Source organism: Juglans microcarpa x Juglans regia, chromosome 8D (assembly GCF_004785595.1).
Source record: "Juglans microcarpa x Juglans regia isolate MS1-56 chromosome 8D, Jm3101_v1.0, whole genome shotgun sequence".
NCBI classification, from domain to species: domain Eukaryota; kingdom Viridiplantae; phylum Streptophyta; class Magnoliopsida; order Fagales; family Juglandaceae; genus Juglans; species Juglans microcarpa x Juglans regia.
In genome coordinates, this window is record NC_054608.1 from 1,904,732 (window position 1) to 1,917,729 (window position 12,998).

The following is a 12,998-nucleotide window of genomic DNA, read 5'->3' on the forward strand; positions in this document are numbered from 1 at the left end:
TCACATCAAATCTTCACATTAAATTATCCATTTATTCATTATATAGTAATGAGTAATTAATAATTTCAAAAATATTTTAATTTTTTTAATTATGAATCTATTTTATTTTATCATATTTTACTATTCATAATAATATTATATATTAATTAGTAATCATATTCTAATTATATTTTTTCAATTGTCATTTAAAAGGAAGACAGAAATAATTGATATAAAATGTATTTGATATATGAATAGTTACTTTCAAATTTAGAAATTATTTTGAAAGTGACTATAGCTATTTAGAATTTAACTAATTTATTGTGATACCATTTTATATTCTAATAGCTAAATCTTCAATGGAAATAATTCCGAACTCTCCAAATATATTGATAAAATAAAAATAACGTGTATTCATGGTAATATGCATACAATTCATTTTATGTGATCCATTTTAACAACTATGTTGAAATGAGTGATATTTATATAAAATTTCATATTTGAATAAAAAAAAATCGATTTTTTTATGAAGTGGTACTACCAGATTAATTAATTTTAAAACTAGATTGCAAAATAGTTTTAAATATATAATTACTCCCTCGTCCAATGTTTATCTGAGTTTTTTCTTACTTGTAGAACTCACCGCAAATATCAATATTGGAGAAAATAAATAAATAAATAATCCGCCACGATGAATTTTATTTTACTCACATTTCTATATGTGATTTTAGATGAATTTATGAAAATTCTTAGCACGAGGTACAGTCATGGAAGTTCCATTTACCAATCAATGAACGACACCACACCCGATAAACACAACTGATTTTCCAACAAAACATCACAGACTGTCAGCACGCAACCCCATCTCCAGATCATTGTCACAGACCCAATCCACGGCGTAAAACTCCACCAAAACTCACAGCAGCCGCAGCCGTCCGTGACGTTATAATTCCCCAGCTAACAATCCCCAAATAATCGCTCAACCGGTCACCGGCAATCCCCCATTCCGGTCTCTCGGTTCCCATTTTCCCAACAAATCTCTCTCGCTTTCCCTCTCTCCATCTTGTCGATACTAAACCGAATCACAAGTCCGAAATCCCGAACCCGAAAATCAGTGACAGACTCAGACAGAGAGAGGGGGGGAGAGAGAGAGAGAGAGAGAGGGCGTGAGTGTGTGTGTGTGTGTGTGTGTGAAGCCCGTTGTATTTGGCGAAAATGGCGTCGTCGAAGGTGATGACTTCAACGAACTCTAATTCGAGGAAACCGGATCAACCTCGACGCGCTTCTTCTTCCTCAGTTACAAAAGCCCAATCGCTCTCCGATCACGCCAGAAACACAAGTGCCAAAGCCAACGATCTCGGATCCTCCTCAATGACCGTCGATGGACTTCTACGCACTGTTTACGACTCCAACCCTTCCACCACCGAATCCACCCTCCTCGACGCCCAAATCACCGTGATGGAAACCCCGATCCCAGTCCCCTCAGATTCCCATCCAAACGGTTCCTCCCATGCTCCGAAAACAGTGGAAGAGGTCTGGCGCGAGATCGTCTCGGGCGACAGGAAGGAGTGCAAGGTTGAGGCGCCGGATGAGATGATGACTCTGGAGGATTTTCTGGCCAAGGCCGGGGCCGTGGAGGAAGAGGAAATGAAGGTCCTGCCTTCCGAGCGGCTCAGCGGAGGGGTTTTCGCGTTCGACTCAGTCACACCGAGCCAGTTCGCGGCTTTGGATAGCGTCGACGGGGCCATTGTAGGGTTCGGAAATGGGGTGGATGTGATTGCAGGTGCAGGTGCAGGTGCAGGTGCAGGGAGAGGGAAGAGGGGCCGCGCGGTCTTGGAGCCGTTGGATAAGGCGGCCCAGCAGAGGCAACGGCGGATGATCAAGAACCGGGAGTCCGCCGCAAGGTCCAGGGAGAGGAAACAGGTATTTTATGCCATAATAATTATTCTTTAGGATTCTGTTTTCCATTGACGGGCTTGAGTTTTTTTCCCTCCTAATGTATATTAGTGTAATGTGGTATGGGGGTTTTGGATTATAGGCGTATCAAGTTGAATTAGAGTCGATAGCGACGAGACTAGAGGAGGAGAATGAGCAGCTGTTGAAAGAGAAGGTATTAGGTTTTAAAAACTTTTAGAAATGTTGGATATTTTATCTATTTAAGAATGAAAGACCGTAAAATTTTCCTTTTTATTTTTCTTTCAATCTTACTAACGAGTGATGCTGTGGTTATCTTGTGGAGTAGCATTTCGTGTCATGTTGAACAGTGATGCTGAGAGATGATTATGTTCTGTGCTGTATACACCATTATATTATGGTAATCCTTTACAATTGTTTTGTCCAAAATTGGGGCCTCATTTCTCTTGTTGGTGTGTTGAGGTATTAGTTACCACATCTTGCTTGGCACTAGGGTTGATGCTATAGTTTGATATTTGCAGTTTTACAATGTAATCCATGGGGTATATCTAGCTTGAATAACTCGGCCTGTCTAGTTATTGGTTTTCTCTAAAGTAGAGAAAATATTCTGGTCAGTGATTTGTCCTCGCCTATAGGCTACCAATTCATTTCATTTCGAATGTTTGTTTGCAATCTCATTGCTCAAGTATTCTTAGGGTTGTTTGGAAAACATAACTCATCTCAACTCAACTCATCTCATCTCATCTCGAAATTTCTCATAATTTTATTTTCAAACATCACTCAAACACAAACACTTTTTAATTTTAAATCTTCAACTTTTTCATTACCTAATCAATACAACTTCCCAATCTTCCAGACAAAACACACAAAAAATAATAATAATAATAATTACTTTTTCAAAATTCCAAAACAAAAATAATATTAAAAAATTATATTCTAACAATATTTTAACTTTATAATATTTTTTAATTTTTATTCAACTTTTTCTCTCTTCTTTCCCAAAACCCAATTGAAATCTTAACTCAAACCATTTTATTACTATTCAGAAAATTCTGTTCTCATCTCATTCTCCAAGCATCCCTTAGTATCAATCTTGCATCCTTGTCTCAGGCAGATGCATGTCATGACTATGTTGCTTCTTGCCTGACATTTTGTTGTGGAGTATGATGATTGGTCATATATATGATACTAGTAAAAATACGTTTTTGGTCCTGGGACCCTGGGTTTGATTGTAATTTTGTCCCAAAATTATTGATTTTCTTTTCTTACTGTCACCAAATGAATGATAATGCTGATGTATCTGATTCTTTTAACGTTCTGATAGTGCTGACATGGTGATGGTAAGATAATCAGAATATGTGAAGATACAATATATGCAATCGTTCTGTTTATTTTACTATGTTCTCCCACATTAGTAATTTCTCTTGGCATAGTGATGGAAAATGTAGCAATATAGATCAGGTACCAATGTTATATTTTGACTGATGATGTCTCTATAAAGATTCCGGAAGCATGATTCATACTCATCAGAAAAAAAAATTTAAAAAAAAAAAAAATCACAATAGCAAGATTCATATTGTGTCCTTTAGACAGTTTATAGAGCTTATCTTGCTTGGCTATACATATATAGGTATGAATGTTGCCCTAACTCCCAACGCTCACTTTTTCCATGGGTCAAGGTCTAAGAAGACAACTGCTTGGAAAAATATTTCTTACAAAATGTATCTCACAGCCAAATTATGGGTATCTTGTTTCATGTTTGCATTTTTGTCTTGACATTCTAATTCCATTGAATTAATCTTGTTCAACCTATATTCTACATACTACTTCATTATTTGGCACTGTACTGCACTAAGTCATTTACAAGTTGCACGTATCAATAGCATGCCCTAAAAAAATTCAATTGGATATGAAATATTAGTTGGCTTAATTTTTCTTTTGTTGTTTTTGTATACACTCTTTTCTTGGAGACATTCCAAATTCAGTCCCTTTAATTCTTATCCATTGTCATCTGGCTTTGTAGAGAAACAAGTACTTGGTTTAAACTAAAAAACAGACAAAAAGGTTACAGCTAATAAATGTGATAACTAGGATTTGGTCAAGTTTTTACTTGATTTGATGTGTTTAATTCTTCCCAGTTATTTTTCAAAAATGAGTTCCCTTGGTATAGGTGTTCATTTGTTCTCTCTTGATACATATGAGTTCATGGTGACAAGATTTTCTTTTGCAGGCTGAGAGGGCTAAGGAAAGGTTTAAGCAGGTAGTGGTTTTTCCTTTTATTCTAGTATTCTTTTAGAAGTATGGGAAATGTTTGCGTTTGGGTAGTAGATTTTATGTTGATTGATTTGAGGGAAAGCATTTTTTTTTATGAGTGATTTGAGGGAAAAGCACATGAAACTGGAAACGCCTTGTTTTGCACTTGTGTTTTTGTTTTCAGTTACCGATAAAAAAAAAAAAAAAAAAAAAAAAAAAAAAAAAAACCAGTTAAATATTGTGCAGTGCATGAAAATTACGGGTTGAGAATGATTTATTGCAGATTGAGAAATTTTATGGTATTGTTAGAAGTCTTCTTTTGGATTTACAGTTTTTGTCTACCATTAGATGGTTGTTAATGGTGTCTCATCTCTAGGTAGTAGAATTGGAGGATTTTTTAATCAGGTTTTCTGTAGTCTTTGAGAGAGAGAGAGAGAGAGAGAGAGAGTGAAGTGGAGTTGAGAGTTCCATATCACCTTGCTTTTGACCATGAAAAGTTCAATTTGGTCTAAACGGTAAAGAGAGTTATTGACACTATTGGCTTTACTGTTAAAGTAACAGAGAAGTTTCTACTTAACAAAAGTTGGCAACTATTTTACATCATGAATCTTTACTGGTTCATGATTTGACCTTGGATCATGAGTGCTTTGTTCATGTGACCATTTACAATTTACATGATAGAAACTAGAAAGGATGAGGAAGTTTGGGAGACCAGATAAAGAAAATTAAGAGTATGTTAAATTATTGGTGCATAAAAAAGGTTCTCTTAAATAACTATACATTTAACATTTTTTCCTGCAGATCATGGAAAAAGTTATTCCAGTGGTGGAGAAGCGAAGACCACCGCGTGAGCTCCGAAGAGTTCATTCAATGCAGTGGTAGATTTTATATGCTCAGCGGTGTGGACAAAAAAAGAAACAACCTTCAGTGGAATAGGGAGGAAAAAGGAAACAATGTAATTGGAAATCAGTAATCTTTTAGGTAAATATTTGAACCCGATGGTTCATCCAAAGAGCAATCGTGGTTAGTGATTACAGGAGTGATAGGGATTGCAAGCAGAGTCTTAAGGGAAATTCCTTATATAGCTGAAGAAACAGGACTTCTATTGAAGAAATAGGCAGAAATTTTGAAGTTGAATTATGTAGTTGGCGTGCTATATGATTTTTTTTTAATTTATTTATTACTGTGAAACTTGATTGCCTTGTCATGGGAGAGATCAAGGTAGCCTGTATTATAGCTTTGAAGGTAGCAGTTCTAATAGCAGATTATTGCAGTAGACTCATGATAAAACCCTGTGAGTCCATCTCTTTAACACCTAAAGTCAAAATAACAAGCAACTGTTATGATATGGTATTATATCAATTACTTTATAATCCTAAGAGTTTTATAATCATAATCTATTTATAAGCCCAATGTTATTGGTAAAAACACCATACTTATGTTTTTTTTTACCTATTTTGGTTTTCCTTGTATAGATTCCATTGGAATTGTTTTAAATAGTTTATTGGAACTTCAGAGCTCTTTTTACAGATCCTTCGGTCTTTTCCTAGTCTTGTATTATACCTTAGATCTTTTTGGTACTAAAAGCCTGCCACATAGAGAGAAAGTTATGAGCTTGGACCTTTCTTGCATTCAAATGTTCTTGGGAATTTTGTCCTGGTCTTTTTATCTTGTTCCTTCTTTTTACAGACTGGAATTCAATGAAGGAACATAAAAAAGAGAGAGAAAAAAAAAAGGAATAAAGAGAAACCCCCATTTTCCTAGCTTTACTGAATTAGAGTTTCTGATTCAAGGCAATTGAAATGCCTTTTTTATTCATCCTTTTGTAGAATTCCTTTTGTTTTTGCATTCAATTCACAGAGCATCATCTTCGATAGTACCATGTCACTTGCCACAACTGATGGCATCTTCGGTGATACCATCATCTTCATCCGAATATGGCATAGCTTTTTGACATTCAAGTCATATGGCCAAAGCCATCATATGCAGCACTGCGCCCAGGACTAGGAGCAAGAGTAACATTACTCATCATCTCAATTTTTATTATTATTTCATCATCTTATAATGTGACATTAGATAATTGGAGACTAATGAGAGGATGATAAGAAAATATATGAATAGATTTTTTCCTAGGAGCAAACTTCTTCAAGGTATTTATTTCCAAGGACAAAAGGAAAAATCCAAAACCTCTTCTGCCATTACGGAAAAAAGGAACGATGAAAAAGTATTTTTGCCAGTTCTGCATAAGCTACAACATTTCTACAAAAAGTTCTGCCATTGTTGGGTATGATTGTTGTACATGTTAGCCAAATTACAACAAAGTACAAGGCTGAATTGGAGCATTCTCTTAACCTTAAACATGAAACTATGAAAAATTCTCATTGATATTAGTTAATGGTACCATGGATTTTCTTCACAAGGGATATCATCTTTATTAGGGTTCTTATTCACCTTGTGTATCAAAGTATGAGCATCATTACATTGTATAAAGTGAAGAGGTAAGTATTACATGAAAAGGTAAAGTCTACATAAAAGAAAGTAAAATTTGGATTCCCCCATCTCCCAATAGAAGGATTATTTAATCCAAAAATAGAGGGCATAACAGGCTGTAATCACAGAACTAATCATTTTTGAATAATAATCCCCATCATCATCATCATCATCATCCTTGGTAGAGCCACCCAAAACTCTCCTTCCCTCGTGCTTCTGCATCAACTTTAGTCTTTAACCATCTCTTTTTCTTGAAACCCCCCTGAGGCTCTTTTTTTTTTTTTTCCTCAAACAAAATCATTCCAACTTTTACTGTTTAAAATAATAAATCACACAATCTCCAATATATGTCTGTCACCCATTCAAACTCCTCCCAATGTAAAGCCAAACACTTCAGACATTTAACAGTCTCTCGTCCCACTTTGTCTCTCTCTCTCTCTCTCTCTCTCATCACACATTTTTCAAAACCATCTTTACCTTCTCAATGACCCAGAGACCAGGGGCCACGGATAAAGCTACAAGTTACTAATTAAAACCCTTCTTAAGTGAATCTACTCCCTCTTTATGTTTTCCCCTCTCGAACTAAAACAGGAACAGCCTTATGAAGGCCTCCTCAATGCTCTTCTTCTTCTCCTTCATTTTCCTTGTATGTTCACTTCTCCAGCCTTCTCACTCCATAAAAATACTTGTAGATGGAGTTTCAAAATGGAAGAATCCCACTGTTCATATAGGAGACTCCATCAGTAAGTATTAAATATCCACACACAGAAACATAGATTAAATATTTATATCTATTGTGTTTTTTTATACAATTGTTGGGGTCAAACTAACGTACCTCTGCTTTGTCTTTTCCACCTCCTCAGTTTTTAAACACAAGTATCACTACAATCTCTACATTTTCCAGAACCGAAGAGCCTTCAATGTCTGCAATTTCACTCAAGCCACACTTCTCAACAAATCCAATTCCACATCCTATACGGTATCTCTCTCTCTCTCTCTCTCTCTCTCTCTCTCTCTCTCTCTCATATTCATTTGGCTTTAAAAATAGCTTTAAGTGTTTGTTTCCTCTGATCTTTTGCTGGGTACTTGAGAAATGGCTCAAAAACTGAGACTTTAACCAATTTTTTCTTATATTTCTAAGTGGCAACCATCCCGCCCGGGTTTCTTCTACTTTACATTCAACAATGGGTCTTTCAAAGCATGCCAAGCTTCTGAAAAGCTCGCCATAAAGGTCTCCACACCACCACCTGAATCTTCCATAATGCCTCCGGAAGTCCCTCCATTGTCAGCTCCAGCACCCTCTTCTGGTGGAGTCGTATCGTCCTCTCCGTTGTCTCCGACATTCCCGTGGCCGTTCCAGCCTCACCAAGCGGCTACTCCAACTCCGGCACCCACCGCAAGTTCTCCGTTGAATGTGCCGTCCACGGTCCCTGATAAAGGTGGTGGTATGCCATTTATTAACAGTAACCCTGCGGTTCCTCTGCCTACTGGGGAAGTGGACTCTGCTACTATACGTCCTTTACCCACCTCTGGGCACGGAGGAAAGGTATGCAAATGTCTCTACATTTATGTGTACTTTTGAATATATACATGTACATGAGCTTATAGTATGCTCTACTTTTTAGTTTTATCAACTCCACTATTCACATACAAGTAAACGGGAAGTGCAAAACTTTACTGTGGTTATTCATATGATCACTTGCTAGAAAATAGGTTCCTTCTTTTCTTTGCACTTTTTCTTTTGTATGCGAGTTTTGATGGGTTGTTGATTGGGTACTCTTTTTGAAATCCGGTGGGAATGCAGGTGATGGTGGGCTTATTTGCAGTTCAAATGGCTCTATCTTGTGTGGTTTTCCTGATGCTGTAGAGAGAGAGAGAGAGAGAGAGAGAGAATTGCAGCTAATGTTTGTAAAATAGATCAGGATAATGAGCACCATGTACCGTGGTTCGAGTCTAAAGTAGCTTTAAGGATGATGATTATACTATGTATTATGGATCTGTAATGATGTTAGCCTATTTAGACCCTTGCTTTGGAATCATTGGCACTCTTGGTCGTTAGTTTTGCCACGCAATCAAGCACTGGTTCACTACTACTTTTTCTTTTTCTCTGTCTATCGCCACTCTTTTTTCCTCTTTCTATTTTGAAGCTCCAAGACCAATGAACCTCTTGGCCAAGTGACTCCAAAAATAGTGGTACAATGCAGCTTGGTGCAAGGGAAGAAGTAAGATCTAGAGCCCGTAGGAAGTGAACAGTTTATAGTTTATAATGATCTTATGGTCCCTTGGTGGAAATCTAATGTCTGCAACAAAACCCTGTTTCATCTTCAGTTTCAGTTTTCTGCATAGAGAGAAGGAGAAGAAGGTAAGGGTGGAGGCAGGAGGGTAGTCTTTACTGCATCTTTATAAATGGTTGAACCTCTGATATACCTTGAATCCTACTATTATCCTAGGGTGAAGTGGTGAGAAACAAAGTCATGGTAATACCAATAATAATAAATTAGAAAAACCAGCAAGGTTTTAGTAATCAGGAATATAATCTTAGAAAAATGGCCTATATATTTAGAAACTAGAAAGGGAAAGAGAGAGGGAGACCATCACTGCCCTGCAGGATAAAAGATCTTCTGGCACAGTTACTTGAATTCCTCCCAACACTGACTGACATGTTTTACACCTACTTTTCCTTTTTCACTGTCTATCCCCACTCTCTTTTCATCTTTTTATATTGAAGTTCCAAGACCAATGAACCTCTTGGCCAGGTGACTATAGAAATAGTGGTCCAATGCAGCTTGGTGCAAGGGAATGGGTAAGATCTAGAGCCCCTTAGAAAATGAATAGTTTATAATCACACTCTACTCCTTTGATGAAAGTTTAATGTCTCGTGAACAAACCCTCTTTCCCACAGTAGTTTCAGTGGGAAAATATCAAGAATTCAAGCCACTATCTGTGTCCCACTGGTAGGTAAAGAAAGAGATGTAGTTGGATAAATTGCTGTGCAAAAGGGTGTCCGTGATCAATGCCATCCAACAAAATACACAGTCCCCTGTCCCCATTCAGTAACTCAAGGGACCAAGGAGCATAATTTTTATGATTGAACATGTTAGTTGCAATAGTAATTGAATCAATTGTCTTCTCTTGGGGAAAAAAATTCTTGAATATCATTAGTTTTCCATCTTGTGAGATTTGAGATCTTGAGATTTGTCTCTTTTATTGTAATAGATAATCACTTGTTACAAATGTTTAAGTCAATAAAAAATAATATATTTAATTGTCTACTCATATTCTAACACTCCCCTCACACGTGGACTTAGACTCTATGATGAACGAGTTAATTTTAATCTTAAAATAGAAGAGTAAAGTTTAGGATTAAAACTAGAAAACCAAAGTTCATTTGTTTAATCCAATGTTTATGAAAGCTGTTTCTTCATAGGGTTCTTTTCTAATCACATTTATAAACTCTTTAATTGTCTCTAACATTCCATGACCTTTATAAGACATTGGTTACAAAATTGAAAAAAGACATGAGTATTTGAGAAAATGAAAAAGTCATGCATTAGAAAAATTCAAAAACTATTAACAGTACGTGAAAAGTAATAATTCAATATGATATATTATTTTTCCTTTAGGTTTTACTTAATTATGTATATTAATAATGTAATTGAAAGTTTATTATGTGGCTGAGCTGGAACAAAGGTCACTGTTTCCAAAATTATATCTTGCAATAAATTGTCATTCAAAATCTCACAACATGAGTTAGACTCATATTTAGCCAAACAATCACCAGATATATCTGTTAGAAAAATTTTATACATCAGTCACGATTCACTACCCTACACTCCACACTCTATGAAAAATACTCTCATATCCTATGAAAAAAAAGACATAGGTGTGGAGCGTGAAAATGAATAATTCCTCAATTTGTTAAACTTTTGGGTTCAGCAGCTATCAACAGTGAAATCAAAAGAACAAAAAGAGTCAATATATACATCATTACCTATCAATAATTTACTCCTCGACCTAACTACTTTTAAAAACTAATTGACACAGAAAGGTGAGGACTTTTAGTTATTTCTCAACTCTCATTAATTATTATTTCAAGGAAAACAACAAAGATATGATCATCTTTTACAACCTTTTTACAACGAGTAAATCATGTCAAACGAATAACGAAGACCAATGTGAACTTCTTCCAGAATAGTTTCCAAATGCAAGAACAGAAGATCAGTGTAGAATTGGTTCAAAAACTCAATCTTAATGCTAACAGCAACATCTTAGAATGATTCTTAATTCCTCTCGCTGCATGTTAGGAGCTTCTTGAAACACAACTGGGCCCACGATTATGCCTGTCTTGGTATGGAAGCAAGCCTGTTATTAGCTTTCCGCCAAGATAAAACATACGAGGAAAGCAACCGAATTCAACCGTTTTAACCGCCTCTTATCTCCCATTACAAAATGCCCACTTTAACAAGCAATGAATATGTGCTTTACTCATTTTCTTAAACCTTTTTATGCTCTTTCTATAAGTCTTAGCATTCACTCACCAATGTGCTCCTATATAACCTCTTTCTGAATTAACAGAAAATGGAAGGCCTTTTGTTCACCGAAAAAACATAGATAGTGATCAGTATCAGCTATGGATGTGGAATTTGGACTCAAGCTCACAAAAACCATGGATGATCTTGCTTCTTTCGCCGACTTTCAGCTCGGCAAAGGCCGAGCAGGTCCTCTTTTTGTGTCTAGAGAAGATGTCAACATGTTCATCCTCACTGTCCATCTCAGAGGTCAATGTTTTTGTCTCACAAACTCTTTCCCATTTTAAATTTTGTCTAATTTGTTTTTTCCTTTTTTCTCAGCTTGAAATATTGCCCTAAAGTTTATGTACAAAATGTAGGTTTTAAGAAAGAGAACATTAATATCAAGATAAGTGAAGATGGGACACAAATTACAGTTCATGCAGAGAAGCCGGTGCGGCAAACGGTAATGATAGGTCGGATGGTACACAAGGAATGGACAGAAGTCAAGGTGTTTAGGAAGGTTTTCAAGATTCCTGATGGTGTGGTTTTGGATCTGATCAAGGCGGGGTTCAAAGAAGAAGGATCAATCTTGACGATCATCATGCCTAAACAGGAGAAAGGAATTCGTGGGGTTGGGATTGAGGAAGTGAAGGAAGAAGAAGTTGGGAGAGTCACAGCAAAATCAGAAAGGGAGGTAGTTGTAGCTGATGAGTTCCCTGAAAGAGACAGAGCGAGAGTATCTCAAATACTCTCACTACTATTCTTTATTTTATTATTACTTTTTACCTACTTTTCTACTATTCATTACTTTTTACTACTATTCAATATTTTATTATTACTTTTTATCACTTTTTCACTATTATTAACAAACATTCTCAACACTTATTAGGTATTCTCACTATTCAAACCAGAGAAAACTGTTGAAGAGGCTCCCATAAAAAATCTTATTGGAGAGAGAATTCATTGGAAAAACCCGGTAGCCGAGGAGTTCCCTAAGAAAGAATACATAGGAAAAACACTACCGGAGAAAACTGAAGTGCGTAAGGTTGAAAGCACTGAAGAAACTAATAGGGCTATGAAAGAGCCACTTAAAAGAGAGAGAGAAACCCGAGAGTCTGTGAGTAAACTTGCAGAAGAAACTAAACATCAAGAAGTGTCAACCATAGAATCTAGGGTGGTTGAACCCAGGAATGAGACTGATACGCCACGGAAAGAGCTTCCCGCATTGATAGAGCAGAGAAAGAAACAGGAGATTCCAGAGGTAGAGAATGTAGAACAAAGAGGATTGGAGGAAGAAAAGAGCATAAAGGATGAAGGTAGACATAAAATACCTCAAGAACCACAAAGGCAGGTGTCACATACAGATGTTACAGATTCAACGAAATCCAAACGTGATCAAGAACTAGAACGAGCAGCAACTCCACAGCTACACTATCCTGTCGAACAGCATGGCAAAGATGAAGTTACAGAACGAGAAAAAACTTCCAGTATAGGAGACGAGATTCTAGAAGCGAGTAACGAAAGAAGTTCTCAAGAGAAAGAAGGTGAATCATCTGAAGCAGAAAGACAGAAAGATCCTGGTGAGAGAGCAGCTCAGGAGAAGAAGGTCGCTTCAAAAAGGTGTAAGCTCTTTGCTCCTTGTTGTGTTGCAGGATCGGCCATTCTCGTCTCTTTTATAGCTCTTGTTATTCACAGAGCAAAGAGAAGACAAGTAAAAAGTACATGATTAATCTTAAAAGCACATTGGTTGGACTTGATATAGTGGGAAACACTTCAAAGCCAAAATGACAAATCTGATCTCTTATGCCTATATTGTTAATCTGGTTTGCTGGTTTAATGCCTTGTCCTAGA

At 36.5% G+C, this 12,998-nt stretch overlaps 3 protein-coding genes across 7 annotated transcripts; all 3 read left to right on the forward strand.

Annotated features, from left to right (window-relative positions):
- Positions 1–812: 812 nt before the first annotated feature.
- Positions 813–5,436, forward strand: LOC121242039 (G-box-binding factor 4-like). 5 transcript variants are annotated; one of them, XR_005935880.1, is made up of 5 exons: positions 814–1,902; positions 2,018–2,089; positions 2,222–2,293; positions 4,124–4,153; positions 4,948–5,436. XR_005935880.1 is itself a non-coding variant. In XM_041139922.1 (4 exons), the coding sequence occupies exons 1-4, from the start codon at positions 1,195–1,197 to the stop codon at positions 5,026–5,028; spliced, it is 891 nt and encodes a 296-aa protein (XP_040995856.1). In that variant the 5' UTR covers positions 815–1,194; the 3' UTR covers positions 5,029–5,436. The 5 variants fall into 5 exon arrangements, 3 of the variants coding, with proteins under 3 accessions (XP_040995857.1, XP_040995858.1, XP_040995856.1); XR_005935879.1 differs by having other exon boundaries at positions 815–1,902; positions 2,018–2,293; positions 4,948–5,052; XM_041139922.1 differs by lacking the exon at positions 2,222–2,293 and having other exon boundaries at positions 815–1,902.
- Positions 5,437–6,848: 1,412 nt separating this feature from the next.
- LOC121242040 (uclacyanin-3) lies at positions 6,849–8,675 on the forward strand. The gene is made up of 4 exons (XM_041139925.1): positions 6,849–7,379; positions 7,500–7,615; positions 7,778–8,182; positions 8,441–8,675. The coding sequence occupies exons 1-4, from the start codon at positions 7,238–7,240 to the stop codon at positions 8,501–8,503; spliced, it is 726 nt and encodes a 241-aa protein (XP_040995859.1). The 5' UTR covers positions 6,849–7,237; the 3' UTR covers positions 8,504–8,675.
- Positions 8,676–11,121: 2,446 nt separating this feature from the next.
- LOC121243110 (neurofilament medium polypeptide-like) lies at positions 11,122–12,873 on the forward strand. The gene is made up of 3 exons (XM_041141169.1): positions 11,122–11,414; positions 11,525–11,883; positions 12,037–12,873. Exons 1-3 carry the CDS (start codon positions 11,267–11,269, stop codon positions 12,871–12,873), a joined length of 1,344 nt encoding a protein of 447 aa, XP_040997103.1. The 5' UTR covers positions 11,122–11,266.
- Positions 12,874–12,998: the final 125 nt, after the last annotated feature.

Coding starts and splice junctions, on each gene's coding strand:
- LOC121242039 (XM_041139922.1), top strand. CDS start 1,195: ATGGCGTCGTCGAAGGTGATGACTTCAACGAACTCTAATTCGAGGAAA. Junction 1,903..2,017: donor GGTCCAGGGAGAGGAAACAG/GTATTTTATGCC, acceptor TTTGGATTATAG/GCGTATCAAGTTGAATTAGA. Junction 2,090..4,123: donor AGCAGCTGTTGAAAGAGAAG/GTATTAGGTTTT, acceptor TTTCTTTTGCAG/GCTGAGAGGGCTAAGGAAAG.
- LOC121243110 (XM_041141169.1), top strand. CDS start 11,267: ATGGATGTGGAATTTGGACTCAAGCTCACAAAAACCATGGATGATCTT. Junction 11,415..11,524: donor CCTCACTGTCCATCTCAGAG/GTCAATGTTTTT, acceptor TACAAAATGTAG/GTTTTAAGAAAGAGAACATT. Junction 11,884..12,036: donor CTGAAAGAGACAGAGCGAGA/GTATCTCAAATA, acceptor AACACTTATTAG/GTATTCTCACTATTCAAACC.
- LOC121242040 (XM_041139925.1), top strand. CDS start 7,238: ATGAAGGCCTCCTCAATGCTCTTCTTCTTCTCCTTCATTTTCCTTGTA. Junction 7,616..7,777: donor CCAATTCCACATCCTATACG/GTATCTCTCTCT, acceptor TATATTTCTAAG/TGGCAACCATCCCGCCCGGG. Junction 8,183..8,440: donor CCTCTGGGCACGGAGGAAAG/GTATGCAAATGT, acceptor GTGGGAATGCAG/GTGATGGTGGGCTTATTTGC.